At 53.6% G+C, this 26,642-nt stretch overlaps 1 protein-coding gene across 1 annotated transcript; it reads left to right on the forward strand.

Annotated features, from left to right (window-relative positions):
* Positions 1 to 3,940: 3,940 nt before the first annotated feature.
* On the forward strand, positions 3,941 to 12,275 carry LOC115386144 (zinc finger protein 16-like). The gene is given in 9 exon segments (XM_030088364.1): positions 3,941 to 4,555; positions 4,558 to 4,689; positions 4,692 to 4,778; positions 7,531 to 7,608; positions 8,028 to 8,151; positions 8,183 to 8,327; positions 8,329 to 8,440; positions 8,443 to 11,496; positions 11,635 to 12,275. Coding segments are annotated over 8 exon segments (1,320 nt in total). The 5' UTR covers positions 3,941 to 4,164; the 3' UTR covers positions 8,694 to 11,496; positions 11,635 to 12,275.
* The last annotated feature ends 14,367 nt before the right edge of the window (positions 12,276 to 26,642 follow it).

Raw genomic sequence — 26,642 nt, forward strand, 5'->3', positions numbered from 1 at the left:
AGCTCCACCCTCTGGACAGCAGCAGCTCCACCCTCTGGACGGCAGCTCCACCCTCTGGACGGCAGCTCCACCCTCTGGACAGCAGCAGCTCCACCCTCTGGACGGCAGTCCACCCTCTGGACAGCAGCAGCTCCACCCTCTGGACAGCAGCTCCACCCTCTGGACGGCTGCTCCACCCTCTGGACAGCAGCCGCTCCACCCTCTGGACGGCTGCTCCACCCTCTGGACAGCAGCAGCTCCACCCTCTGGACAGCAGCAGCTCCACCCTCTGGACAGCAGCAGCTCCACCCTCTGGATGGCAGCTCCACCCTCTGGACTTTATTATTAAACATGGCCCCTATTTAAATTCAACATCAGTGACAGTTTTTCGGCGTCGATATCTCACACCAGACTAACATGATGTCTGAATCATTAATCTAAAGATAATTGTTGTGTGGCCTTGCTCATTTGTCTTTTTACTGAACTGAAAGGACAGAAGAATGTACCGCCTGTGGAGCTTGTCTGCCGTGCTTCATGTTGCAGGAATACAGCTGAGTGTCTTTCTAACGCCACTTGTTGAAGTGCTTTAAAGATGTTAGGAGGAGCTCTGTTCTGAAGAGGACTATGGTTTTGTTTGCTCAGCTGAAGGCAGATCCACCCTTCATATCAACCTCATGGCAGACCAACACTTTTATTGTGAAACTTTTATATTTCTGTCTTTCCTTTATCCTGCACAGCGGCTGAAAGCTCAGCAGACTGCAGGTCTGTGAGGTTCGGAGTCTCAAATAAAGCCAAGCAGCCGCGGTTAATGATCAGTCACAGAGCAAACACTTCCATCAGGTCAGCGGGCGGCGTGGAGCAGGGACTCAGAGCGTCCAGCCACACCAGTGCATGGAAACACTTGAGTTTCTTGCAGACGTGCATGTTTTCCCCCTGAATGTTTCCCTTCGCTGCATCCTCTGGTTCCCTCTGTGTGACTGTGTGAATGCTGAATCCAGCGTCAGTGTTTTCCCCTCTAACATCCCAGGAGCACACTCAGCATTTCCTTTCCTCTGTCCTCACATTTCCTCTCTCAGCTCCAAAACGCCAAAGCATGTGGAAGTTAACCCCCCCAGGAATCCGTGTGACCCTCAGACAGGCTGACAGAAGGCTTTTTTATGGGAAAAAGTCTCCAGCGCTCTTTCTAGCATAAGCCATGATGAAAGCGCTGAGCGGTGCAGGAGGTCGGGGGGGGGGGGGGGGGGGGGGGGGGGGGGGGGGGGGCTTCAACAGCTGTCCATGTTAAAATACTCCTGGTGAGGCACGGTGGGGGGAGCATCATGTTCTAGAGCTGCCTTCATCCAGTAAGTGACCAGATCCCCTTCCTGCCCCGTCTATAAGCTCTACACTGCCCCCCAGTGGACAGTGAGCAGCCTGCATGGCACCATGGGTGTGTGTGTGTGTGTGTGTGTGTGTGTGTGTGTGTGTGTGTGTGTGTGTGTGTGTGTGTGTGTGTGTGTAAGAGCTTTCAGAACGATTTGGGGTGGGGTTGTGTGATGTAAACTCAGTGAACAACTTTTCTTAGTGGAAGAGATTCTGAAAATGTACTCAAAAATCACATTAAAAGTACAAAAACTGTCTAACAAAAGTACTCAGTGTTGGATCAGAAGAACATTATTGATCTATGAAATAGTAAATAGAAAAGTAACATTTTGAAACGTGTGGCGGACATCTCCTTTAAGCACTGATATTGAACAAAAAAAAAACAACTGCCTCTCCAAGCTGGAGTGTGTTTGTGCTGCGAACCAGCTGCGGCACCGCCAGTGGGAAAGGGACAGAAAGGAGCCGCAGTGTTTTCACTGTCCGCCGCTCAGCATTCTCACCTTACTCAGAATACGAGGCCGGTAGGCAGTGTGCGGACTGTTCCGCGGCTGTCGGGGGGACGTGCCTCAGAGAGGACTTGCACTAAACACATCCGTTACGACCAGGCTGGACTCTGCCCGCTCCTGTGAGCATATCTCAACCTCCACACACATCAAACCTGAATCCAAACCAGAACACGCCAGCCTGTCTACTGCTGTGTCATTATTGTGGATTGTGATCTGAGTCCCTCTTCGCTCACCGTAGTCCAGGCGGGATTGGCAATGCATGCTGGGATATGTTGTATAGAGAAATGTCAATGTGACCAGGTGAATGCTAATAAACGACAACGCGTCTATTTGACCCAACGAGGAATATCACACTACGAGGGATCAAACCAGCATCAGCACGCGCAAAATAACCTCTGAAATACTGAACACGAATCCACAACCCAATCAAGGACAAGACACACACCTTTCCTTGGCTACCATACAGGCCGATCAGAACGAAGATGCCGTTTCTTCTGCTTCAAACTGATCTCAAGTACTCTGGCTGGCAGAAAATCCTTCTGCTTGGTTTCTGTGACGTCAACAGCCCTTTTGTGTGCTATGCTATCACCATACTTTTTTTAAGAAACCCTTTTGTTTGTGGCTGCTTACATCTCCGTTAATCCACTTCTGATAAGTGCGTGCCAGTTAGCTTTTCTGAAACACCTTTTACCTTTCCCAAAAGTGTTTTCGTGTCTCTGCAAATAGTGCATCCCAGGTTCCCGTCTTAATAAACAGCCAGGTGTTGTGGGACTTCCATCGGCTGGTCCAGTCAGCCGGGAGCGAGAGGCCGGCGGCCTCTGAGCCGTCCTCATCTCCTCCATCTCCGGCCTCTGTCAGCCGGCTGCGGCGGGCGTTCACCAGCACCGGCGCCTTCAGGTGCAGCCAGGTCGGTTGCACCTGAACTCGCCTGTTGCTGCTCCTCAGGACCATTTTTCTTCGGTTTTTTCATAAACGATATTTGCGAGCAGGTTTCCTTTATTTCCCTTACGGTGTGTTTCCACCAGACGTGACGCGAATTTTTCACATGATGAGATTACATACAAAGTCAATGTAATTCTACGGTTCTCGCTCAATCTTGAGCGGCGAACAGTGAGCAATGAAGCAGCGAGCGGCAAGCGTTTCCAGCGAAAATTCGTTCGCCGCTCCAGTTGAATAATTCAACTTTTCAAGCGAATTCGCTTGTGGATGTGCCAGGACAGCCTATCAGCGTCCTCCTGATTGCCTCCTCCAGGGCTCGGAGTGACGTGATGCTGCGGCGAGCGGCGAGGGTTTTTTGCATATTCGTACCAGCGATAAAACTGGAGCGTCTAGCGCAGCGTGATTTCATTGTCGTGCGAATGAGTCCGCATTCACGCTTCTGGTGGAAACACAGTGTTAGACATTTTTTTTACTGCAAATCATTCACAACTGTTAGCACTGAAGTTTAGCGGCGAGAGCGCAAATGGTCCAGCGTAGTCTGTTTCCGTTTCTGATGTCTGACTTAAAGTGACATTTGAGCATAGCGCCCCCACACTTCAATGGTGAGGACAAGTACTGCATGCAGGCTGGCAGCTTCAAAGTGGAACAGTGACGCTCAGACCAGACAAACCCTGGCCTCATATGCACATGAGCCATGATTATGATAATACAAAACAGTAATAATAAAATAAAGGAAATACACGAGGGAAACAGCATTTTGCCAATATTTAGCCCCCCCCCCCAAAAAAAAATAAAATAAAATAAAATAAAAAAATCACAAATCATGTTTTCAGGGGAGTTTATGTCTCATTAAGGAGGGCTGAGACCTGAGGGGAAACCTCCAAATGGACTGTGTCAGTGTGGCAGACCTGAAGCTAATGATCTGTTGTCTTCGTTCTGTGGAGAGAAAGGTTCTGTTTGGAGAGCTGCCGGACTCTGGACTAACAACATTTTCGCTCGAGGTTAGTCGGGTTGGGTCAGTGACGACGGTCCTTCTTTCCACCGCCTGCACAATAATAAAGTGAAGTGTGGATAGTGAACAGCAGGGGGCAGTATGACGCTTATCTTGCGTGCAGCCTGCTGGAAAATATTTGAAGAAGAAGAAGGAGAAGTCACTTCCGGTGTCCCCAGCAGCCGTGCTCCGTGACGCCGTTCCGCCCGTTGTTGTTCAGCATCCTCCGCTCGCTAGCTCCCGTTAGCCGTCCGCGGCTCCCGCGCTGCTCCACCATGAGTCGAAAGAGGAACCACGGCTTCTCCGAGCCATCCTGCCCCCCAACCTCCACGGAGCCTTCCTGGAGCCCCCGGGCCGGGCAGCCGAGCGGAGGGGGATTTCCTGGAGATGGAGCCCGACGAGGAGCTGCTGTGCTCGGTCACCGACATCACGGAGCACCTGGGCAGGAACATCACCGTGGTGCTGGAGACCGCGCTGTCCGAGATCCGCAAGATGGTCAGCAGCAGGATCCGGGTCCTGAAGATGGAGCTGCTGGACAAGAGCGAGGAGATCGAGGTGCTGAAGGCGCGGCTGGACTCGGTGCACAGGGACGGGAGGGACTGCTTCCCCGACCCGTCCGCGGAGGCTGCCTTCAGGAAGCAGGACTTCGGCTCCGGAACCAGGCACAGCAACGGAGAACCGCGCAGGACCAAGCCGGCGCTGCCCGCCGTCAAGAAGGAGAACATCGACGCGATCTGCGACTACCTGATGAAGGACAAGAACTCCAGAGGGGGCCCCGACCGGACCCGGACCCCGCCGACAGGGAGGCGGACCCGCCTGCCCTCAACCTGTGGGCGGACGGCGGCGTGGGGGCCCCGGGGCCCGGGCCCGGGCCCGGAGACTCCGAGGCCGCCGCGGAAGACATCTTCGCCATGCTCCGTCCGGCAGCAAGCGGATGTACGACTACGAGTGGATCGCCCCGATGGAGTACTCTGCAGACCTGAAAGGTGGACCAGCAGGGGGTGAGTGAGGAGAGAGAGAGAGGGGAGTGTCGCTGAGAGAGAGAGAGGGAGAGGGAGGGAGCGAGTGTGTCAGTGAGAGAGAGAGAGACACTGTCAGATGTTTGAAGTCCACTACATTCAGGGGGGTTATGGGTTTGGATGAGAACTGGAGAGCAGCAGGATCCTCCTTGTTCAGGAGACTCCAGACCTGGTCCTGGAGGGTCAGGTCCTGGAGGGCTCAGGTCCTGGAGGGTCCTGGTCCTGGAGGGGTCAGGTCCTGGGGTCCTGGTCCTGGACGGGTCAGGTCCTGGAGGGGTCAGGTCTGGAGGGGTCAGGTCCTGGAGGGATCGGTCCTGGAGGGGTCAGGTTGGAGGGTCCCGGTCCTGGAGGGGTCAGGTCCTGGAGGGATCCGGTCCTGGAGGGGTCAGGTCTGGAGGGTCCCGGTCCTGGAGGGGTCAGGTCCTGGAGGGCTCGGGTCCTGGAGGGTCCGGTCCTGGAGGGGTCAGGTCCTGGAGGGCCCCGGTCCTACAGGGATCCGGTCCTACAGGGGTCGGGTCCTGGAGGGATCCGGTCCTGGGGGTCAGGTCCTGGAGGGATCCGGTCCTGGAGGGATCCGGTCCTGGAGGGGTCGGGTCTGGAGGGGTCAGGTCCGGGGTCAGGTCCTGGAGGGATCCGGTCCTGGAGGGGTCAGGTCCTGGAGGGTCAGGTCCTGGAGGGGTCCGTCCTGGAGGGGTCAGGTCCTGGAGGGGTCAGGTCCTGGAGGGGTCAGGTCCTGGAGGGATCCGGCTGGAGGGGTCAGGTCCTGGAGGGCCCGGTCCTACAGGGATCGGTCCTACAGGGGTCGGGTCCTGGAGGGGTCAGGTCCTGGAGGGCTCAGGTCCTGGAGGGGTCAGGTCCTGAGGGGTCAGGTCCTGGAGGGGTCAGGTCCTGGAGGGATCCGGTCCTGGAGGGTCAGGTCCTGGAGGGGTCAGGTCCTGGAGGGGTCAGGTCCTGGAGGGATCCGGTCCTGGAGGGGTCAGGTCCTGGAGGGATCCGGTCCTGGAGGGGTCAGGTCCTGGAGGGGTCAGGTCCTGGAGGGATCCGGTCCTGGAGGGATCCGGTCCTGGAGGGGTCAGGTCCTGGAGGGGTCAGCCAGCGGTTGCCCCCCCGGTGGCCCTGCATGCTGACAGTCCTCTCAGAGCAGGACTGTGACGCTGTAACATCAGCGGCTGGCAGGAAGCTGCTCTCAGTGACAGCTGGGTTTGTTTGTAGTCGATCACATCACTGTGATGAAGCTCATATGTAATAACTGCCAGTAACTAACACAAATAACATGGATTCCTCAACCATAACTGAGCTGCATTGTCTTTCAGTGAATGTATTTAAACAAAAACTACAAACATTACTGTCATTTTTGAGACATGCAGTCCATGTATGTATAAGTACCTTAATGGTGCCAGGTGTCACACTTTAACGGGATTTAATGATGTTTCAGGTACTGGTGAAATGTTTTGTTATTGGCTCAAACATTTACTTATGGACAACGCTGCAGTGATGATTTCAAAAGGTATTATATCGCTGGCTGGGATTGCATTATTGATGATGACTACAGTCACATTTCAAACACGAGCAGAAGTTCTTCAAACCGCGGCGGAGTTCAGCTTCCCAGGACAGCAGGAGCTTCACAGCCGTCCGCCGGACTGAGCCTGTGGCCTCCAGCTGCAGTGGGATTCTCACCACTGACCGCTGCTGCTGCTGCTGGGACTCCCCAGGTCCAGACAGGGACGTCCAGGAGCCCTGCTCAGAGGACCTCAGCAGCAGCGCAGACCACCGCCACCTCGCTTTAGTCACACTGAGCTCTTCCTGTGTCTGGTCAGTGGTTCTAACTGCTGGTCAGTGGTTCTAACTGCTGGTCGGTGGTTCTAACTGCTGGTCAGTGGTTCTAACTCCTGGTCGGTGGTTCTAACTGCTGGTCAGTGGTTCTAACTCCTGGTCAGTGGTTCTAACTGCTGGTCAGTGGTTCTAACTGCTGGTCGGTGGTTCTAACTGCTGGTCAGTGGTTCTAACTGCTGGTCGGTGGTTCTAACTGCTGGTCGGTGGTTCTAACTGCTGGTCGGTGGTTCTAACTGCTGGTCGGTGGTTCTAACTGCTGGTCGGTGGTTCTAACTCCTGGTCGGTGGTCCTAATCCTGGTCAGTGGTCCTAATCCTGGTCAGTGGTTCTAACTCCTGGTCGGTGGTCCTAATCCTGGGGTGGTTCTAACTCCTGGTCGGTGGTCCTAATCCTGGTCGGTGGTTCTAACTCCTGGTCGGTGGTCCTAATCCTGGTCGGTGGTTCTAACTCCTGGTCGGTGGTCCTAATCCTGGTCGGTGGTTCTAACTCCTGGTCGGTGGTTCAACTCCGGTCGGTGGTCCTAATCCTGGTCGGTGGTTCTAACTGCTGGTCGGTGGTTCTAACTCCTGGTCGGTGGTCCTAATCCTGGTCAGTGGTTCTAACTCCTGGTCGGTGGTTCTAACTCCTGGTCAGTGGTTCTAACTCTGGTCGGTGGTTCTAACTCCTGGTCGGTGGTTCTAATCCTGGTCGGTGGTCTAATCCTGGTCGGTGGTTCTAACTGCTGTCTGGTTGTGTTTTCTGGTTTGTGTTTAAGCAGTGATGAAGGACACAGAGAGTGACAGCGTCCACACTGCTGACCAGGAGATGAGGACGATGAAGACAAGGCGGCGGCGGCGGCGGCTGCGGCGGCGGGGGGGAGGGAGGGCGGAGCCCTGGAGCAGGCCCAGGCTCCTCCCTCCCAGACTTCTCCATGGAGCCCCAGGACTCCCCCGGAGAAGGGGGCAGCTCCCTGGAGGGAAACTCGGACGGGGCCGAGGCAGGTGGGGAGTCGCTCCGCACACTTCATACAGCAGGAGGTCTCTGACCTCTGACCTCGAAGCCTCTCTCACTCCATGAACAGCATGTGAGCCCAGCACTGAGGCGGGTTCGTCACGTCTCACTGATGGACCTGAAGCAGCAGTCTGTTTCAGACATTAGAAGCAGCCGCCGTGACACATTGGGTACATTTCTGAGCATTCTGATCCAGGATGGCGCCTGCAGCTGTCGGCCTGAACACCGAGCTCGGCCAGACTCGGCGGAGACTCCAGTCTCAGTCGGTTTTTTAGGACCACAAACAAATCAGAACTTTGTCTTTTCGGGTGTTTTCAGCGGCGGCGCCGCCTGGTCCTCACTGAGCGGAGCGGCGCTGCGAGGTTCCTGGCCGGTCCCTGTTCTGACCTTGTGGCTGTTGTGGTTTCAGGGCCGTTCTGTGCTGAGACCTACATCTGCTCGCTGTGCGGCGTCTTCTGTCCCGACTCGCTGTTCCTGGAGGAACACGTCAGGCTGCTGCACCCGGACTCCGCCGACGCCCTGCAGTCCACCTCGCGCCCTCGTCCCCGCGGCCCGGGGCGGCGGCGGCGGCGAGCCCGGGAGGGCGGAGGGACTGTCGGGCGAGGGCCGGCCGGCGCCGGGCTCGGGGGGCAGGAGGGAGATGAAAAGCGACGGCGGGTACGAGTGCGGGGACTGCGGCCGGCACTTCAACTACCTGGGCAACCTGCGCGCAGCACCAGCGCATCCACACCGGCGAGAAGCCCTTCATGTGCCCGGAGTGCGGCGAGAGCTTCCGCCACGCCGCCCGGCTGAAGAGCCACCGGCTGGTCCACAGCGGCGCCCAGAGCCCTTCCCCTGCCTGCAGTGCGGGAAGGGCTTCTCCGTGCTGTCCGGACTCAAGAGACACCAGCGCGTCCACACCGGGGAGAGTCCCTACGCCTGCCCGCAGTGCGGCCGCCGCTTCAAGGAGCTGGGCAACCTGTACACCCACCAGAGGATCCACAGCGGCGCCACGCCCTACTGCTGCCAGCAGTGCGGCCGCAGGTTCCGCCATCTGGGCACCTACAAGAGCCACCGCTGCAGCGCGCCGCCGTGACGGGCGCCGGTCCGCCGGTCCGCCGCCGCCGCGCAGTGGAGCACCGCGGTCCTGACCGGACAGCTGGGACTCTGCCCTTTGACCCCTGGAGCTTATTTCGAAATGACAAAGACTTGTGAGGACTGTGTGGACAAAGTCCAGTTTGCTGATCGTCCAGATCAGCAGTTAGAAAACATTTTCATCAAATGGCACATTTAGCAGGTGTGTTACGGTCATCCATCCATCATCCATCCATCCCATCATCCATCCATCATCCATCCATCACAACATCCCTCATCCATCCATCTTCTGAAGCACTCCAAACATATTCCATTGTTAGAATTTTAAGGGCAGAAACGTCACCGCTCATATTTACACTTCCAAGTAAAAACCTTTGGAACAGTGTTTTCTCCATGTGGTTGACCGTTTCGGTGGCCGGCCACTCTGAGGAGTGTTTCCCACCTACCCCTGAGGAGACACGAGGACCAAGTCAGACTGGGGACTGTGTATCTAATTCTATAGGATCTCTTGAGTCCATTTCAAGCAGATGTTGCGGAACCCGTCAGTAATGTCCCAGTGATCAAACCATGCCCATGAAAAGTCACACCAGGAGTTTACAGTGAGCAGTGCCATGGAAAAGCATTTCCCCCTTCTCTAGCCTTTTTTTTCTTGCATTTTCCCTACTGAAATGTTTAAAATGATCAAACAAGTGCAAACAGCAGACAACGATCACCCTCGTAATCTGCGTCTTGGTTAAATGGTGATTTGTTTGAGGCTGGCCTTCAGAGCTGGATTCCCGGAGCGCCAGCCACCACAGCGCTGCTTACTTTGTTTTGATCTCGTTCATTTCTGTTGTCAGGCAGTGATTGGTGGGATCTATGAAAACCCTCCTCGGCTTGGGTCGGGTGGGCGGTGCCAGAAGTCATGAGCGGCTCATCGCGGTGGTGACCTGGTGACCTGCACCTCCAGCAGCTTCATGATCTTAATGACTCTTCCTAACTTCCAGTTCAGAATCGGCTGCTTCCTGCTCCTGAGCCTCGCAGCGTGACGGCGGCGAGGCGGTGTCGGTGGACCTCAGTGCACCGCGGCAGGATTCTCAGTATCGCACTATATCACACCTCCCAAAAAGTTCAGCCCTTGTCTGGTCAGTCCGTAGTTTATCGTTCCAGATGTTTTGGGGATCCTTCAGATCTTTGCAGAAGTAACCTGAGCCTTGATGCTCTTGTGGTCTGCAGTGGGTCTCTGCCCTGGACCTCAGCCGTTGTCCTGACCTCTGACCCCAGCTGAGGTGAGGGACCCTGCGGTTCTGTAGATGTCCTGGTTCCTCTGAGACCTCCTGGATGCGCCGCTGCTCTGCTCTTGGGGTCATTTTGGCAGTTCTGATGTCCTGGTCCTGGATGGGTCAGGAGCAGGTTTTGGTGTGGTTGATTCAGTTGAAGTCTTTCCAGGAGTCGTGATTAGTTACAGTTACTGTGTTTAACAAGAGGAGCAGTTGCTTGTTCACATCTGACTGGGTGGGTGTGGAGACCTTTCTTTCTCCAATAAAATAATTTAAAAATGGCATTTTGGGTTTAATTTTGGTATCTTTTCTCAAATATTTGAATTTGATGTCAGTGGGGAAATAGTACTTTTCCACAGCACTGCCTCTGAGAGGCAGCTGGCAGCGTATCGCCGTCTGATGAGGAGAAAACCTGAGCTCCATTTTCACTCTTGAGTCAAAGACAACTCAGAATTGATGTTTTAACATCAGCACAAAATAAACAAGGTTGAAGTTGGACTTCAGTTTTTTCACATGATGTTTTCAGGTGAAAATGGAACATTCTGGATGGTTCCCAGGACGAGGAACTGAACCTTTAGAGAACATTTTTAAAACACTCCGACTCCGTCTCCATAGAAAAACAGAACTTTTCTGAAACACTGACACTCTACTGTCGTAGTAAATAGTCTCTGCACAAGCATGAGAAGAATTAACTCGTTAAACGTGAGTGAGGTGTGTGCTTAACTCCTGAACCGAACGGTTTCTCCAAGCAAGTTGACTGCGTCCAGAACATGAGCCACACCGTCACTAGGACATTTACTCCACTGCGGTCTAGAACGTTTACCACGTCGTCTGGACCACATGTCCAGAAATGTTCCTCTCACTATGTGAATGGCCTAAAACGATGAAGAAAGACAGTTTGAAGGAACGCCGTTGTTTCCTGTGTGCTCTTCTGTGTGTGCAGAAGCAGGTGACTTTAAACGCCACACTGCAGTTACTGCATTGCCATGTAAATGGTCATTGTTTTCAAACGTTAACGTCTAAATGTCGAAACTTTTCGGTAACGACTCAAGTCATCAATTTTCACTGGAAATGCGACAGTGATGGCGTAAACATGTAAACAGGGTGCAAACGTCACGGAGACGGCGTTAACATCGTGTAAATGGCGTAAACATGTAAATGGGGCGTCAACATTGTGTAAACAAAGTGTAAATGTTGTCTAAACAGCACAAACATGTAACCAGGGTGTAAACATGGCACAAACGTAAACAGGGCGTAAACATTGTGTAAACATCGTGTAAACGTAATCAGGGCGTAAACATGGCGTAAGCAGGGCGTAAACATTATGTAAACGTAGTGTAAACGTAAACATGGCGTAAACAGCGCTGTTCCAGCGGTGTGATGAGCCTCAGTGAAAAGTGAGCCTCTGGGTGGAGCTGGGCAGGTGGTGCTGCTGCTGGGCAGGTGGTGCTGCTGGGCAGGTGGTGCTGCTGGGCAGGTGCTGCTGTACAGGTGCTGCTGCTGGGCAGGTGGTGCTGCTGGGCAGGTGGTGCTGCTGTACAGGTGGTGCTGCTGGGCAGGTGGTGCTGGGCAGGTGCTGCTGTACAGGTGGTGCTGCTGGGCAGGTGGTGCTGCTGTACAGGTGGTGCTGCTGGGCAGGTGGTGCTGCTGGGCAGGTGCTGCTGTAAAGGTGGTGCTGGTCAGGTGCTGCTGCAGCCTGGTTGTAGCCAGCAGTAAGTTCTGTTAGCGTGTTTTGGAGTTTTCTTGTTCTCTCTGAGCTCCTGTTTGCTCCTGGTCCTGTTAATAACTCCAGCAGTCCAGACGTGGTTGTTCATTGAAGTGGAGGATGGGAGCGTGCACACAGCGCTGCTGCAGTGTGTCTGAAGTCATCTTGTTTTCTGAATTAAATGGATCTTAAGTTTTGGACTATATTCCTTCAATCAGTTTATTTTCAGCATGTTCTCAGAAATACCAGGAAGCAGCAGGTTCCTCAGGACCCAGCAGCTGGACCCTGCAGCAGCCTGCTCCTCTGAGGACTGAAGCTGGAGGACTTTCTGTTCACCTCTGTGTGTTTTCACAGTGCAATTCATCACAGGTTTCTCCAGCTGAGGGTTTCGGTGACAGACGGAGCTCAGAGGAAGCTTTTCTCTGGAGGACTGGATGCAGTCGGTGTCTGTGTCTCTAATGCTGCTGTGGTAAAAGACTGACTGCTCCTCAGCAGGGGGCTCTGCCTTCACCACCGCCTGCTGCCCCCTGCTGCCCCCTGCTGCTCCCTGCTGCCCCCTGCTGCCCCTGCTGCTCCCTGCTGCCCCTGCTGCTCCCTGCTGCCCCCTGCTGCTCCCTGCTGCCCCTGCTGCCCCCTGCTGCCCTGCTGCCCCCTGCTGCCCCCTGCTGCTCCCTGCTGCCCCCTGGTGCCCTGCTGCCCTGTCACCCCATCACCCTCTGCTGCCCCTGTCACTCTGTCACCCCGTCACCCCTTCACCCCGTCACCCTGTCACCCCGTCACTCTGTCACCCCGTCACTCCGTCACCTGTCACCCCTTCACTCTGTCACCCCGTCACCCTGTCACCCCGTCACTCTGTCACCCCTTCACCCCGTCACCCCGTCACTCTGTCACCCTGTCACTCCGTCACCCCGTCACCCCGTCACTCCGTCACCCTGTCACCCCGTCACTCTGTCACCCTTCACCCCGTCACTCTGTCACCCCGTCACTCCGTCACCCTGTCACCCCGTCACTCTGTCACCCGTCACCCTGTCACTCCGTCACCCTGTCACCCCGTCACTCTGTCACCCCGTCACCCTGTCACTCCGTCACCCTGTCACCCCGTCACCTGGACAGTCTGATGAGTCACGTGAGACTGTGGGACGTGCAGGTCTTCCCGGACTGGGGACTTTCAGTCTCCAATCACAGATCCCTCTGCTGAGTCTCCACGGTCCTCACAGACCCGCTGATGGAGCGACCTGCTGAACTCTACTGCCCCATGTGGACATGTGCTGTAAAGGCAGCCAGCCGCCCCGCTCGGTGCTCCATGACCCCAGTGGAACCCAGAGCTCCAGAATCAATATTACTGACTTCGTGTTTGTCTGGACGAGAGTAGTGCAATGACAGAACGAAACAAATGGAAATGACTGGCAGTGAGTGGATGCAGGTGAATGACCAGGCTCCCTACGTCTGTCTCATGACCTGGAAGTTTGAATTCATGATGAAAACACATGACAGTTTATCCAAACCTGTCAAGAAACCACTGACAATCTGCTTTCTAATAAACACCTGTCTAATATTATTAAATCTGAGTCACTTCTTTTTCTTTTCTTTGATGAATGTTCAATTATTTGTCATATATGGTTGTTAAAATAAATGGACACTTGGCAGAATAAATGACCAACATCAGGGATGGCCAGTCCTGTTCCTGCAGAGCTGGAGCTCTCTCCCTGCTTCCACCATGACAGGCTCATCACAGGTTAGATGCTGGGTGAGGACAGAATCATTAGATCCAGGCAGGTTGAAGCAGAGCGAGACCAGGAGCATGCTGGATAGTGGCTGAGCAGGACCAGGACTGGCACCCCTGCTCTACACTAATCCAAATCATTCACATGTTGCCGTGTGAGAATATGAGACAAGACACTATGACATTTCATTTGTAATTGTAGATAGCATCTCAACATTCATATCTCCTTTTTAAATGAATGGCAAGGGCTCTGTCTGTGGCTGTATCTCTGCTCTGGTGATCAGGCTCTGTGGCTGTATCTCTGCTCTGGTGATCAGGCTCTGTGGCTGTATGTCTGCTCTGGTGATCAGGCTCTGTGGCTGTATCTCTGCTCTGGTGATCAGGCTCTGTGGCTGTATCTCTGCTCTGGTGATCAGGCTCTGTGGCTGTATGTCTGCTCTGGTGATCAGGCTCGTGGCTGTATCTCTGCTCTGGTGATCAGGCTCTGTGGCTGTATCTCTGCTCTGGTGATCAGGCTCTGTGGCTGTATCTCTGCTCTGGTGATCAGGCTCTGTGGCTGTATCTCTGCTCTGGTGATCAGGCTCTGTGGCTGTATCTCTGCCATGTCACATGATGCACTCTACACCAATCCAGTTCCTTCTTTCTGGAACCAGACTTGGTGCTCCTGCCTCGGCTCGACTCCAGAGGTGGAAAAACCAGCTCAAAGTGGTGAATTGCAGCTAATATCATTGTCAGCAACAGTAACGGTATTGTAACACTGGGAAAAGTAATTAGATTACTGGGGAGTAATGATAGTAACGCCGTTACTCCCATCACTGCTAATGACACATCAGCCCAAGGCAGCAGACCAACAGTGAGGTGTGGAGGAGGGAGCATCATGGCTGCTGTCTGCCAGGGACATGGAGACGAACCCTGGGTGGGGAAACTCAGCTGGAACTGGGCCAATCACCTACAAGTGTCCAATGAATCTGAGCAGGATTACTATTGCAACAACACATCATCAGTAGGGTAAAACTAACCTGTCTCACGACGGTCTAAACCCAGCTCACGTTCCCTATTAGTGGGTGAACAATCCAACGCTTGGTGAATTCTGCTTCACAATGATAGGAAGAGCCGACATCGAAGGATTCTTTCTACAAGTGTCCAATGAATCTCAGTAGCACTGGTTCCCAGGGTGGCTTCACATCATGAGACAGATTCCAGGAGCTGATGCCAACATCTGGGGAGCATTTCATGTTCGGAAATAAAAACAGTGACAAGTTCAACGCTTGTTTTAACCCCGGGCTCCTGCCATGTGGAACCGGCTCCAGTTCTGCTCCTTTCTCTCGTTTCAATGTATTTCCATTGTAGCACTACGTGTCATTGTGACTGTTCCTCCTGCAGCCTCTGGTCTCTCTGTTTATACATGAAATGTATGTATTTGCGAGAAACTGTCTGTCCTGTCTCCTTCTCCTCTGTCCCCTCACCCCAACCGGAACAGCAGGAAGACCACCTCTGAGGACGGTTCTGCAGGGTTCTCCTCTGAGCCTGGTTCTGCAGGGTTCTCCTCTGAGCCTGGTTCTGCAGGGTTCTCCTCCTCTGAGCCTGGTTCTGCAGGGTTTCCTCCTCTGAGCCTGGTTCTGCAGGGTTCTCCTCCTCTGAGCCTGGTTCTGCAGGGTTCTCCTCCTCTGAGCTGGTTCTGCAGGGTTCTTGCTCAGGTGGATCTGTTAGATCTGCTCTGAAGTGTCAGAAATGACTATGTTGTAATTGGCCCTTTATAAATAAAGCTGAATTGAATTGAATTGAATTTCCCCGCTGTACATCAGTGACACATGTTCAGTGTCATTAGCATTATCTGCTGATTACATGAGCATTTTACTGGTGAGGATTCACAGCAGCTTTTGGACTGAATTACTTCAGACTTACAGAAAAAGGGGGGCCGGAGGATGTGCTCCTACAGGGGGCTCATGCTCCTCAGCCTCCCTGGGAAAGTCTGTTCCAGGGTCCTGGAGAGGAGGATCCAGGAGGAACAATGCGGTGTTCGTCCTGGTCCTGGAACAGTGGACCAGCTCTAGACCCTCCGTAGGGGCTCGAGGGTTTGTGAGAGTTCGCCCAACCAGTCCACATGTGTTTGGTGGACTTGGAGAAGGTGTTCTACCGCGTCCCTCCTGGTGTCTGTGTGGGGGGCTTTGGGAATATGGAGTCCGGGGCCCCTTGTTAAGGGCCGTCCGGTCTGTATGACCGGAGTAGGAGTCTGGTCCACATTGCCGGCAGTAAGTCGGACCTGTTCCCGGTGCATGTTGGACTCCAGCAGGGCTGAACTTTGTCACCAGTTCTGTTTATAATCTTTATGGACAGAATTTCTAGGTGCAGCCAGGGGCCAGAGGGGGTCTGGTTCAGGAACCACAGGACTTCATCTCCATGGAACCTGGACCATCATGCACTAGGGCAGTTCACAGCCGAGTGTGAAGCGACAGGGATGAGGATCATCACCTTCAGATCCGAGGCCATGGTCCTCGACCAGAAGAAGGTGGCTTGCCCTCTCCAGGTCGGTGGAGAGACCCTGGCCCAAGTGCAGGAGTTCAAGTATCTTGGGGTCTTGTTCATGAGTGGGAGATGGATGGAGGTGAGATGACAGGCGGATTGATGCAGTGGCTGCAGTGATGCGTCGTTGTATCGGTCTGTTGTGGTGAAGAAGGAGCTGAGCCGAAAGGCGAAGCTCTCGATTTACCGGTCAGTCTACGTTCCCACCCTCACCTATGGTCATGAGCTTTGGGTCATGACCGAAAGGACAAGATCCCGGATACAAGCGGCGAAATGAGCTTCCTCCATAGGGGGCTGGACTCCCTTAGAGACAGGGGGAGGAGCTCAGTCACCAGGGAGGAGCTCGGAGTAGAGCCGCTTCTCCATATCGAGAGGAGCAGCTGAGGAGGCTCAACACCTCTTTAGGATGGAACCTCCTGGACGCCTCCCTGGGAGGTGTTCCGGGCATGTCCCACCAGGAGGAGACCCCGGGGAAGACCAGGACACGCTGGAGAGACTATGTCTCAGCTGGCATGGGAACGCCTTGGGATCCACCCAGAAGAGCTGGAAGAAGTTTCAGGACAGGAAGTCTGGGCATCCCTGCTGAGACTGCTGCCCCCGCGATCCGGCCCCGGATAAGCGGTAGAAGATGGATGGATGGATGGATGGATGGATGGATGGATGGATGGATGGAATAATAAATGATAAGATTTGGAAAGTTCAAATACAACCTGCTGAAAACAAAATGTGCAGAAGCATCTCAGTCCTGGACAAAGCTGACGAGATGCTGGGTCAGAAATCCGTCTCTTCAGTCCCGTTCTGGACCAATCTCTGTTTGACTTGACTGATCGCTCTGTGTGGAGGAAAGGGGGATACCTCTAAAGAACAGTTCTCAGAAGAAGACAGAGGCTCTGGCTGAAGAGGAAAGTCTCATTTCAAGACCCTTAAAGTGCACACAGCTTTAGAAGTTCCAACGTTCCTGTCAGTGGAGATAAAACAGACATCAAGCGTACTTCAGTTTAAAAGAGATCAAAAGTGCAAACCAGACTGGTGTGTAACTTGTCCTGGTGGGATTGGGATCTTCTTTGAAGTAGCAGAGGATGGGCTGCTGCATCAGGCCCTGTCGCCCACGCTCGACCATGTGATGATATCAGTATATGAAGTGTGGCGTCTCCAGTGTGTTCTGACAGGCTCATTCTGACAGTCATGACTCCCTGACTGAACACTGCCAAAAGGTGAAGAAGCACAGGAGCTCAGTTTCCAGGACAGCGGCGCAAAGGTCAGACTAAGCTCCTCCGCATGGCGCCACAGAAGAGTGATGTGGAATACAGTATTTACTTCTTCATGTTTTTGTTGCACATTTGATGTAGAAAGCTGGGAGTCAGGGGTCTGGCCCCAGCCACCATCTGTCTGCTGGAAAGGTTCCTCTCACAGCGCCGTCCTGGGCTTGTTTACCACCTCCACTGTTAATGATCTCTGTGCTCCGGCATAAATGCATATGGAAGCCCCGCCTGTATAGCATGCAGCTGATGACTGATTCATGCTGAATGCTGATGGAGGCCTCAGTCGCCACATGCCGTCTGCACTCTGGGAGCTGCATGGCTGTGAATGTTTCTGAAATGTGCACCTCACAGTCAAACAGGTTTCCATGTTCAACTGACTGTCATCAAGCCATCCCTCTGTTTTGTAACAGTTCACATTCATGTGGTGTGTGTGTCACATGTTGTCAACCAGCATCGTGTCCATCGGGTTAATACCTCAGGAAGCAAACTCGACCTGAAGGTTACGAGAAGGATTTTAAATTTTCTTTAAATTTTTTCAGTTTTATCTGAATTTAGAAGGAGAAAATTATGATTCATCAGTTTTTTATGTCTTTCGGACAAACTTCTAGTTTGAGCAGTTGATCAGTGTGGTCTGGTTCTAGATCAGTAGATCTGTGGATCATCTGCATAACAGTGGAATTTAATGGAGTGTTTTCTGATGATGTTCCACGATAGACCGCCTACTGGGGAAGATCCGAGGAACCGCAGTCATCTGCTTGGGCTGAGCAACAGCCACGAAGCCACCACCGGGCGGGGACCCCTCAGGCGTTGGCCCACGGTGCCGGGGGTCCTGCAGAACTCGGCCCGGCCAAACCAGGGTCCCCCGAACCACACGGAGCAGACACAAACTGCAGTGGTCAAGCCCTCGCCGTGTCCCTCCTCTCCACAGCCCAAACCCTTCATGAAAACCACGTAGTCATAATAATTTATTCTCACACAGAATCTGAGGCTGAGTTCCTGTCCGGTTATTGAGGATCATAAATATGTGTCTTCGAACCTCCAATATGGCCGACTCCACCACAGCGTTGGCCTGCTCCACCTGGTCCAGAAAGACCACCACGGCGCTGTTCCTCCACCGACTTTAAATTATCACAGCCAACCTTCTGCCCCACAGCCAGGGCCACGCCCTCCACGCTGCAGGGGGCGGGGCCACAGCCCGGACCCCGTGTCTGCGGGTGAGCTGTCTGAGATGGTCATGGCTGCAGCCAGACCCCCAAACAGACCGAAACCCACGAGAAACCCAGAAACAGATATAAACTAATACATGTGCTGTGATTAATAAACTATGGTGAAATGAATATTAACAACTTAAGCAAACAGAAAAAACTAGCAAAACGAAACGTGACACACCCCACGCTCTCACACACTCCTGCAGCCACTCACTCCCAGCATGCACCGAGAGGGATTTTGATTTTAAAACACACTTTATTCACATTTCAATATTCTTTTACATTTCCAAAACATCTCTCATGTTCACAAGTTGTAATATCAGTTCACATGGAGTCGGTCACAGACTCCCTCCATGGTTCAAAGCCTTCAGCCTCTGGAGTCTCAGCAGGTGGAATCCTCTACATGAAGCAGTCACAGGAACTCCGGCGTTCTTTTTGTTTTTTCAGCACTTTTCTCACTTTATGCACTTTATGCACACTTTATGTTTTTCCATTCTGTATTTCTCCTGCTCCGTCAGCTCCGTCAGCTCCGTCAGCTCCACTCTTCCTTTGTCCTTGATGTTCACTTTACCAAAATATGGAAAATCCTCAAGATCTGGAAAGTCATCCTCCGCCTTCACATCTTTTTTATTCTTGGTCCTTTCCAAGAATGGTTTCATTTCTATTGTCCCATAAACACCAGGCTGGACCTCCTCCACCCTCCTCCAGAGTCTCTGGTCCCTCCTCCACCCTCCTCCAGAGTCTCTGGTCCCTCCTCCACCCTCTTGAGCTGAACTCTCCACCTTCCTTTTGTTTGGCTTGAGTCTCTTTTCTTTAGCTCCGCCCACTTCTTCCGTTTCCTTTTATCTGGCAGCACCCCTGCTGTTTCCTCCTCCATCTCCACATCCACCCTCACTCCTTTGGTCACAGGTTGCTCCGCCTCCTCCTGTCCTCCAGTCAGAACTCCACCTTCCTGAGAGTCCAGACCAGCAGCTCCACCACAGGACCCTCCTGAGGAGAGAGAGGCTGCTCCACCTCTGCTCCACCTCCACCAGTCTGCTCCCCATCTTTGCCTTCCCCTCCTCCACCTCCTTCCTCTTCAGTACTCTCTTCAAGCGTTTGTTCCTTTTCACCTCCTCCTCTGCCTTTCATCTTCTCCACCACCTCTTCCCCTTCCGTCCCCTCCACCATCACCTCCTCTCTCCTCCCTCACCTCCTCGTCCGTCAGCTTCTCCTCTGGTGTCCCTCCTGTCCACAGATGAAGTGTCTCATGTTGTCCATAGTCAAACAGTGTGGTCCAGTCCCTCCAGGGTGACTCTGGACCAGGTTCAGATCCTGGTTGTTGTTCTTCAGCACCATGGAGAGCTCCTGCTGGAGCTCACCATGGGAGACTTCAGGGTCCGTCCAGCCAGAGGACAGCGTCCTCAGAGGAGACACCACCTTTCCAACACCTGGACAGGGTGTTAATGATGTCCACGTCTCTGATGTATGGAGGAACGTTGTCCAGGAGGACTCTTTTAGCCGGTGTGGTCAGAGGAGGACAGGAACCAGCTGGTCTCTGATCTACCAGCTGAGACCACGGCGTTCGCTTTTTCCTCCTCAGCAGCTAACATCACTACAGCTCCGTCCATCCCGGCAGCTGACGCCATGCTGGCTGCTCCAGTAATCCCTGCCACTGGGACACACTCCTCCACAGCCTGGACACACTCCTCCACAGCCTGGACACACTCCTCCACGCCTGGACACACTCCTCCACCGCCTGGACACACTCCTCCACTGCCTGGACACACTCCTCACTGCCTGGACACACTCCTCCACTGCCTGGACACACTCCTCCAGCCTGGACACACTCCTCCACTGCCTGGACACACTCCTCCACTGGCCAGACACACTCCTCCACTGCCTGGACACACTCCTCCACTGGCCAGACACACTCCTCCACTGCCTGGACACACTCCTCCACTGCCTGGACACACTCCTCCACTGCCTGGACACACTCCTCCACTGCCTGGACACACTCCTCCACCGCCTGGACACACTCCTCCACCGCCTGGACACACTCCTCCACTGCCTGGACACACTCCTCCACTGCCTGGACACACTCCTCCACTGCCTGGACACACTCCTCCACTGCCTGGACACACTCCTCCACTGCCTGGACACACTCCTCCACTGCCTGGACACACTCCTCCACCGCCTGGACACACTCCTCCACCGCCTGGACACACTCTCCACTGCCTGGACACACTCCTCCATGCCTGGACACACTCCTCCACGCCTGGACACCCTCCTCCACCGCCTGGACACACTCCTCCACCGCCTGGACACACTCCTCCACCGCCTGGACACACTCCTCCACTGCCTGGACACACTCCTCCACTGGCCAGACACACTCCTCCACTGCCTGGACACACTCCTCCATGCCTGGACACACTCCTCCACTGCCTGGACACACTCCTCCACGCCTGGACACACTCCTCCACCGCCTGGACACACTCCTCCACCGCCTGGACACACTCCTCCACTGCCTGGACACACTCCTCCACTGCCCGGACACACTCCTCCACTGCCTGGACACACTCCTCCACTGCCTGGACACACTCCTCCACTGCCTGGACACACTCCTCCACTGCCTGGACACACTCCTCCACAGCCTGGACACACTCCTCCACCGTGGACACACTCCTCCACGCCTGGACACACTCCTCCACCGCCTGGACACACTCCTCCACGCCTGGACACACTCCTCCACTGCCTGGACACACTCCTCCACAGCCTGGACACACTCCTCACAGCCTGGACACACTCCTCCACCGCCTGGACACACTCCTCCACTGCCTGGACACACTCCTCCACTGCCTGGACACACTCCTCCATCGCCTGGACACACTCCTCCACCGCCTGGACACACTCCTCCACCGCCTGGACACACTCCTCCACAGCCTGGACACACTCCTCCACAGCCTGGACACACTCCTCCACCGCCTGGACACACTCCTCCACTGCCTGGACACACTCCTCCACTGCCTGGACACACTCCTCCACAGCCTGGACACACTCCTCCACAGCAGGAGGAGTCAGGTTTCATCCTGAACCCGTGCTTCCTGGTTAGCCTGGTGTCGTCCATGGTGCTGACAGCTAGCGCCCTGCTAGCAGCACCACAGACCCTCCAGACCAGGACCCGGCCCACAAAGCTCTCAGCCACCAGGCCTCAGTCTCTCAGCTCCCTGAGCTGCAGGAGGGCTGGAAGCTCCTGGAACAGGGGAGAGAAGTCACAAAGACTCACTTTGCCAGGAGAAACTCTACTCAGTCACTCTGCAGCCACTCCAACAGCTCTCACTCCCAGCATGCACCAGGAGACAGAGAGAGAGAGAGAGAGAGGAGAGAGAGAGGAGAGAGAGAGAGAGAGAGAGAGAGAGAGAGAGGCTGGTGTGCTATAAGAACAAGAGTGTGCCAGCAGAGAGGGAGCGAGGGGAGCTGAGCGGAGCAGCAGCAGCTCTCAGACGTTCACACATCGCTGGATGCTGGCAGACACCGGAGGAGACGGGGAGACGGGGAGACGGGAGACGAGGAGACGGGGAGACGGGGAGCGGAGCAGCAGGAGGCGGACCGTCCAGGATAACAGGCTGCTGAAGCATCCAGATGGACGGTGAGTTCTCCACCCGCATGGACGCAAGTTGACTGTTCAGACTGACTCGTGATGCCATGAATGTGTCTGCAGCACAGGTTCTCAGCGCTCTGCTTCCTATGGTGCAGAGGACATGGAGACATCATGGTTAAAAGCTGCTGGGATGCATAAAGCTAAAGCAGTCTGTCGGGGCTGTCACACTGACGGCTCTGAACCAAAGCTCATTTCATCAAATATATGAGCTTCTTTTTTTAAAATATACAGAATTTCAACTGCATCTGTTGCGTCATTACCATTCTTCATCAGATATTGACCAGACGTCAACAAACATGGGCAAGGCTAAAAAATCTCCTCACTCATGTTCTGTGCAATGTCAACAGCTGTCATCAGTGGCAGCGAAGCAGATGGGAGCGAGCGCATCAAACTCATGAAGCGAGCGGTTACCTGAGCAGAACCCGTGTCACTTCAGAAAACAGTCCAGACAAGAAGAGCTTTTCAGAGAAGAGATAGAGTCCTGCAGCTCACCGTCCATTGAAAGACACAATCTGACTCAGCGTGTTGCAATAAGCAAAGCAGGAAGCAACATTAACAACGGCAAGGGTAATATATTCACCCCTATGGCCATTCCCATGGTTATATGTTGATTTAGAACATTTTCAGTTCATCAAGACTAAACTTCAGAGACAGGGCGGTGAATGTGGGGAAATGTTCTTGGAGATTTCAACTTCCAGTTTGCTGTTTTTCATTTATTTTTTCCATCACTTGATTGTTGCTCTGTCAGGTACTCTGTACCTGCATTTCATCAAAGCGCCAAACAAACAGCTTATCCAAATAGCAGTGAAGCACACTCCTACAGCGACGGTGAAGATGATGATGGTGAGGAGGATGACGATGAGGATGGGTGGATGGTGGGCCAGGAAACCATCGGATTGATAGAAATTCTCCCAAAGTCATGTTTTTTGTCCGTTCCCTGTGAATAACTCTGACTGAATGTTTCCTCTCTGCGGGTGTTTTAATAATTTTGGGCTGCTTGGTGTGTGGAAACTGAATTAAAGTGATTCAACTGAAAAAGAAGAATCATACCAGACAGCTCAGCATCACCATGTAGTGAACATGAAGAGGAGGAAGCTCTCATCAGCAGGAAGAAACCGGAGACAGAGACTCAGTGAGTCCAGCTGCTCCGTCCATCAGAAGGGAGGCTGGCCCGGGGTCTCTGGCTGCCTGGTACCAGTCCAACATGGAGTTCCTTCTGTGGGCTCACTCGTTGCCGTCACACATCAGAACGGAGTAGAGCTGCTGTCTCTCCTCGTGCTTTAACCTCAATCAGTCTACATCTCGGCTCCATTTCAAACCAAACCCGGTGAAACCGCCAGGCTTCCGCTTGCTTTGGGTGTTGGTTTCCATGACGACAGAGCTCGGAGCCACTGCAGCTGACACTTTTCCAAACCGGTTCCTAGAGTGGAGCGCTGCTCCGGCACGTGCACACCGCCGCCGTGGGAAACATGGCGGCCTCCAGAGTGGCGGGACTCCCAGGCTTCATTCTGGTTTCACAGTGTGTGGTGGCGGTTCATCACTTCATCTATCCACACCAGTGTGTGTGAATGTTTACAGTGTGTTGTTCTCTGCAGTGTGTGTGTGTGTGTGTGTGTGTGTGTGGTGTGTGTGTGTGTGTGTGTGTGTGTGGTTTATTACAAAAACAACCGCCAGCGCCCCCTCATGGCCTGGTGTCCCAGCTACACCATTTCAGTGTGTCTGCTGTTGCCGTGGAAACGGAGCTCTCCGTCAGATGTCACTTGGGACATTGTGGTGTGAACAGGGCTGACGGTTGTGGAACAGGCTGGGTCAGTGGATGTGAGTCCATGTGGAGCCCCAGAGCAGACCGCTGACCCGGCCCCGGCTCAGAGGGCGGGGCAGCAGCTCCAGTGAGGTTCTGGGAAATGAGCCTGTGAACCAACTAGGTGTGACTCCTGCTGAGCAGATGGGCTGGAAGTGGCGTGAGTCAGCCGTCAGGGCGAGCCACGCTGAGCTGCTGCTTCTCCTCAGCAACTGTTCACGGTTTTAACAAGCTCGCTGTGGTCAGGCTGTCGCTTTCAGCTGTGGTTTGTTTCTGTTGCTGTCAGTTTATATGTTGTTGGAAGGTCGAACAAACCGCTTTCCTGTTCTAATAAGCTGAACGTCAGTGAATCGTCTGTTAGCAGCGTCCGGCCCACTGTGTCACAGGCAGAAAGCATGCTAACATGCTAAACTCTGCTCCATCCCATCAAGCCAGGATGCTCACATCCTGCTCATCCACAGTGAGCACTGATTAGTGAGGCCAACAGATCGATGTGTTGATTCAGCCGCACTGACTCGGTGCTCAGGACAGGAATCCACTCGCTGTGCACAACATGTCGTCTTTCTTTGGTCTCCGTGGAGGACCAAGTGGATCCAGTCCAGAGCGCTTCCAACAAGACATCTAAAGAACAAAAATCAGCATCTTACTTGGAAAAAGGGGCAGTTGGCTCAAAGCCGCCTGATGTCGCAGACGGTGCCACCCCGTCCGAGCTGGAAGTGCAGCTGCTTTACAGCTTCTCTTGGTGTTTGTGCTCCAGCTGCATCCCCTTCCTGTTTCAGAGAGGCGACCTTTGGCTGGGAGCCGCCCTCGGCTCCTGCAGCTGTCACCCCTGGATAAAGGTCAGGACAGTGAGCCGTTCTGGGGCAGGAAATTCATCCTTTACATAGACACAGCCAGGTTCCATCATGCTAAACACCCCAAACAACAAACAAACCAACCTGCTGGGTGACCGTGTTGATCTGTTCACGCTGCCAGACCTCTGCACCTCCACCACCTGCCTGAGGTTTTCTAGAATTATCTGAAAGGATGCTGGATCCTTGCTATTTGGCAGAGGAACATGTGCGGTGGGACAACAGGCTGACGGAGTACAGCAGACAATAGTTTTTTTATTGTCTGACACGTTTAACATGTATAACAAGTAAAACAGGTTAAAAAAAGAACAGTAATCATTATTTCACAAGGAAAGCTGAGAGTGTTTATTGAATATTTCCACCTCAGCTGAGCGTCTACATCCAGCAGGGTGAACATTTCAGCACTGCTTTTTAAAATAGTGCTGCTGTTCATAGTGAGAAGGTCCTGAGTCGTAGCTCAGCTGAGCCCAGGGACCTGTCTTTGTGGAGGATGCATGTTCTTCCTGTGCTTGAGTTTAATCTCAATACGCTGGTTTCCTCCAACAAAGTAAGAACAATTAAACAGACACAGAATAACACTGTTGTTGATGTATCAGTCCAAACATCTCCAGCAGCACAACCAGGCAGTGTTGATGAGCGTTCTGGAGAGGTGCCGGGTCGATACCTGGTCCTGCAGCGGCAGAGAGCAGACGCAAAACACCACGGAACCTCCCAGCGGCGCCATGTTGGATCCAAGCAGAGGGTGTCCACAGGCCCCGCCCCTGAGCCCCATGGCGAGCTCCAAGCATGTGTGGATGTCTTGGAGTTTGAAGGGCGGGGTGTCTGGCCTCGAAGGGTCTCGAGGGCCCGGGTCCTCTACCTCCTTCATGAGGCAGCCTCCGGGCTGGAGATTCGGGGTCTCGCCCCGCCCCAGGGGGCTCAGAGCAGCTCCTGTTTGAAACATGCGGTTACTTACTGTGCCTTTAAGAAATTCCCAGAACACGGTCAGTCATTAATGCTGTGGAAGCAGGCGTGTGTTTCGATGACAGGCCTGAAGAACGCCGTACCGCTGGTTTGAAAATCTCTACAAAATGATTTTTCAGTGCCTGTTCCGCCTTCATCTCAGGGTTCCGTTTGATCCATTTCAGAAAGTGGAGTCATTTATTAACCAGCTAATGATTATGAAACGTGGCAGCTGTGAGCCGGCGTGGTGTTCTGTGGAGAGTTTACAGTGATCCCAGACGGTTGGTTCTTCCAGAATGAAGAGGGCTGAGCCGGTTCTGGGTGCTTGTGTTGTGATCATTGAGGAAATAAAATTCCTGCTGAGCAGGACCTTCATTTTTGATTGCTGTGACTCTGTCATGGTGATACAGGAAGTGTCCTCCATGCAGTGGGACAGCGTGGCCGGACTGCTCCTGCCAGGTATCTGATGTTCCCTGGCTAGTGGGGCCTTGGGAGAGCGCTGTCCAGTTCGTGGAGTATTCCAGACTGAAAGAGAACCTGTTGGTTCGCTTTATTGTTTCAGGAAGAGAAGGGTTGAATTCTGTAAGAACAGCAAAGCATCATCAGCGTAGAAAACTACAGATTGTACACATAAAGAGAGCGAATACTATGAACATTTTCTGACATTTTCCCACATTTCTCCAAGCTGCTTTGTTCGCTATTGAAGGATGGCTTCCTGTTGGCTGACAACAGGTGTAACCATGGCAACGGGTCAAAGATGTGCTGCGGCTGCCTCAGAAGCCTTTGAATGTATAATTTCAATATAATAATGTGCAGCAACACAACGGGTGCAGGTATCGGCCAGAGGCTGTCATAAGGTCCACCAGCGGAGCGAATGCTGTGTGATCAGAGCTGGACGGGGCAGACGGGCTGGCCAGTGTGTTTCTGACAGTCTTTACTCTCAATGACCAACGATCAAAGCAAACTCATGAAACCAAAGCTCTCCGGACTGAGGCAAACCGCTCATGACAGCGAGAAGAAAATAAAAGACTTATCT

This window comes from Salarias fasciatus, chromosome 3 (assembly GCF_902148845.1).
Source record: "Salarias fasciatus chromosome 3, fSalaFa1.1, whole genome shotgun sequence".
In the NCBI taxonomy this organism is placed as follows: domain Eukaryota; kingdom Metazoa; phylum Chordata; class Actinopteri; order Blenniiformes; family Blenniidae; genus Salarias; species Salarias fasciatus.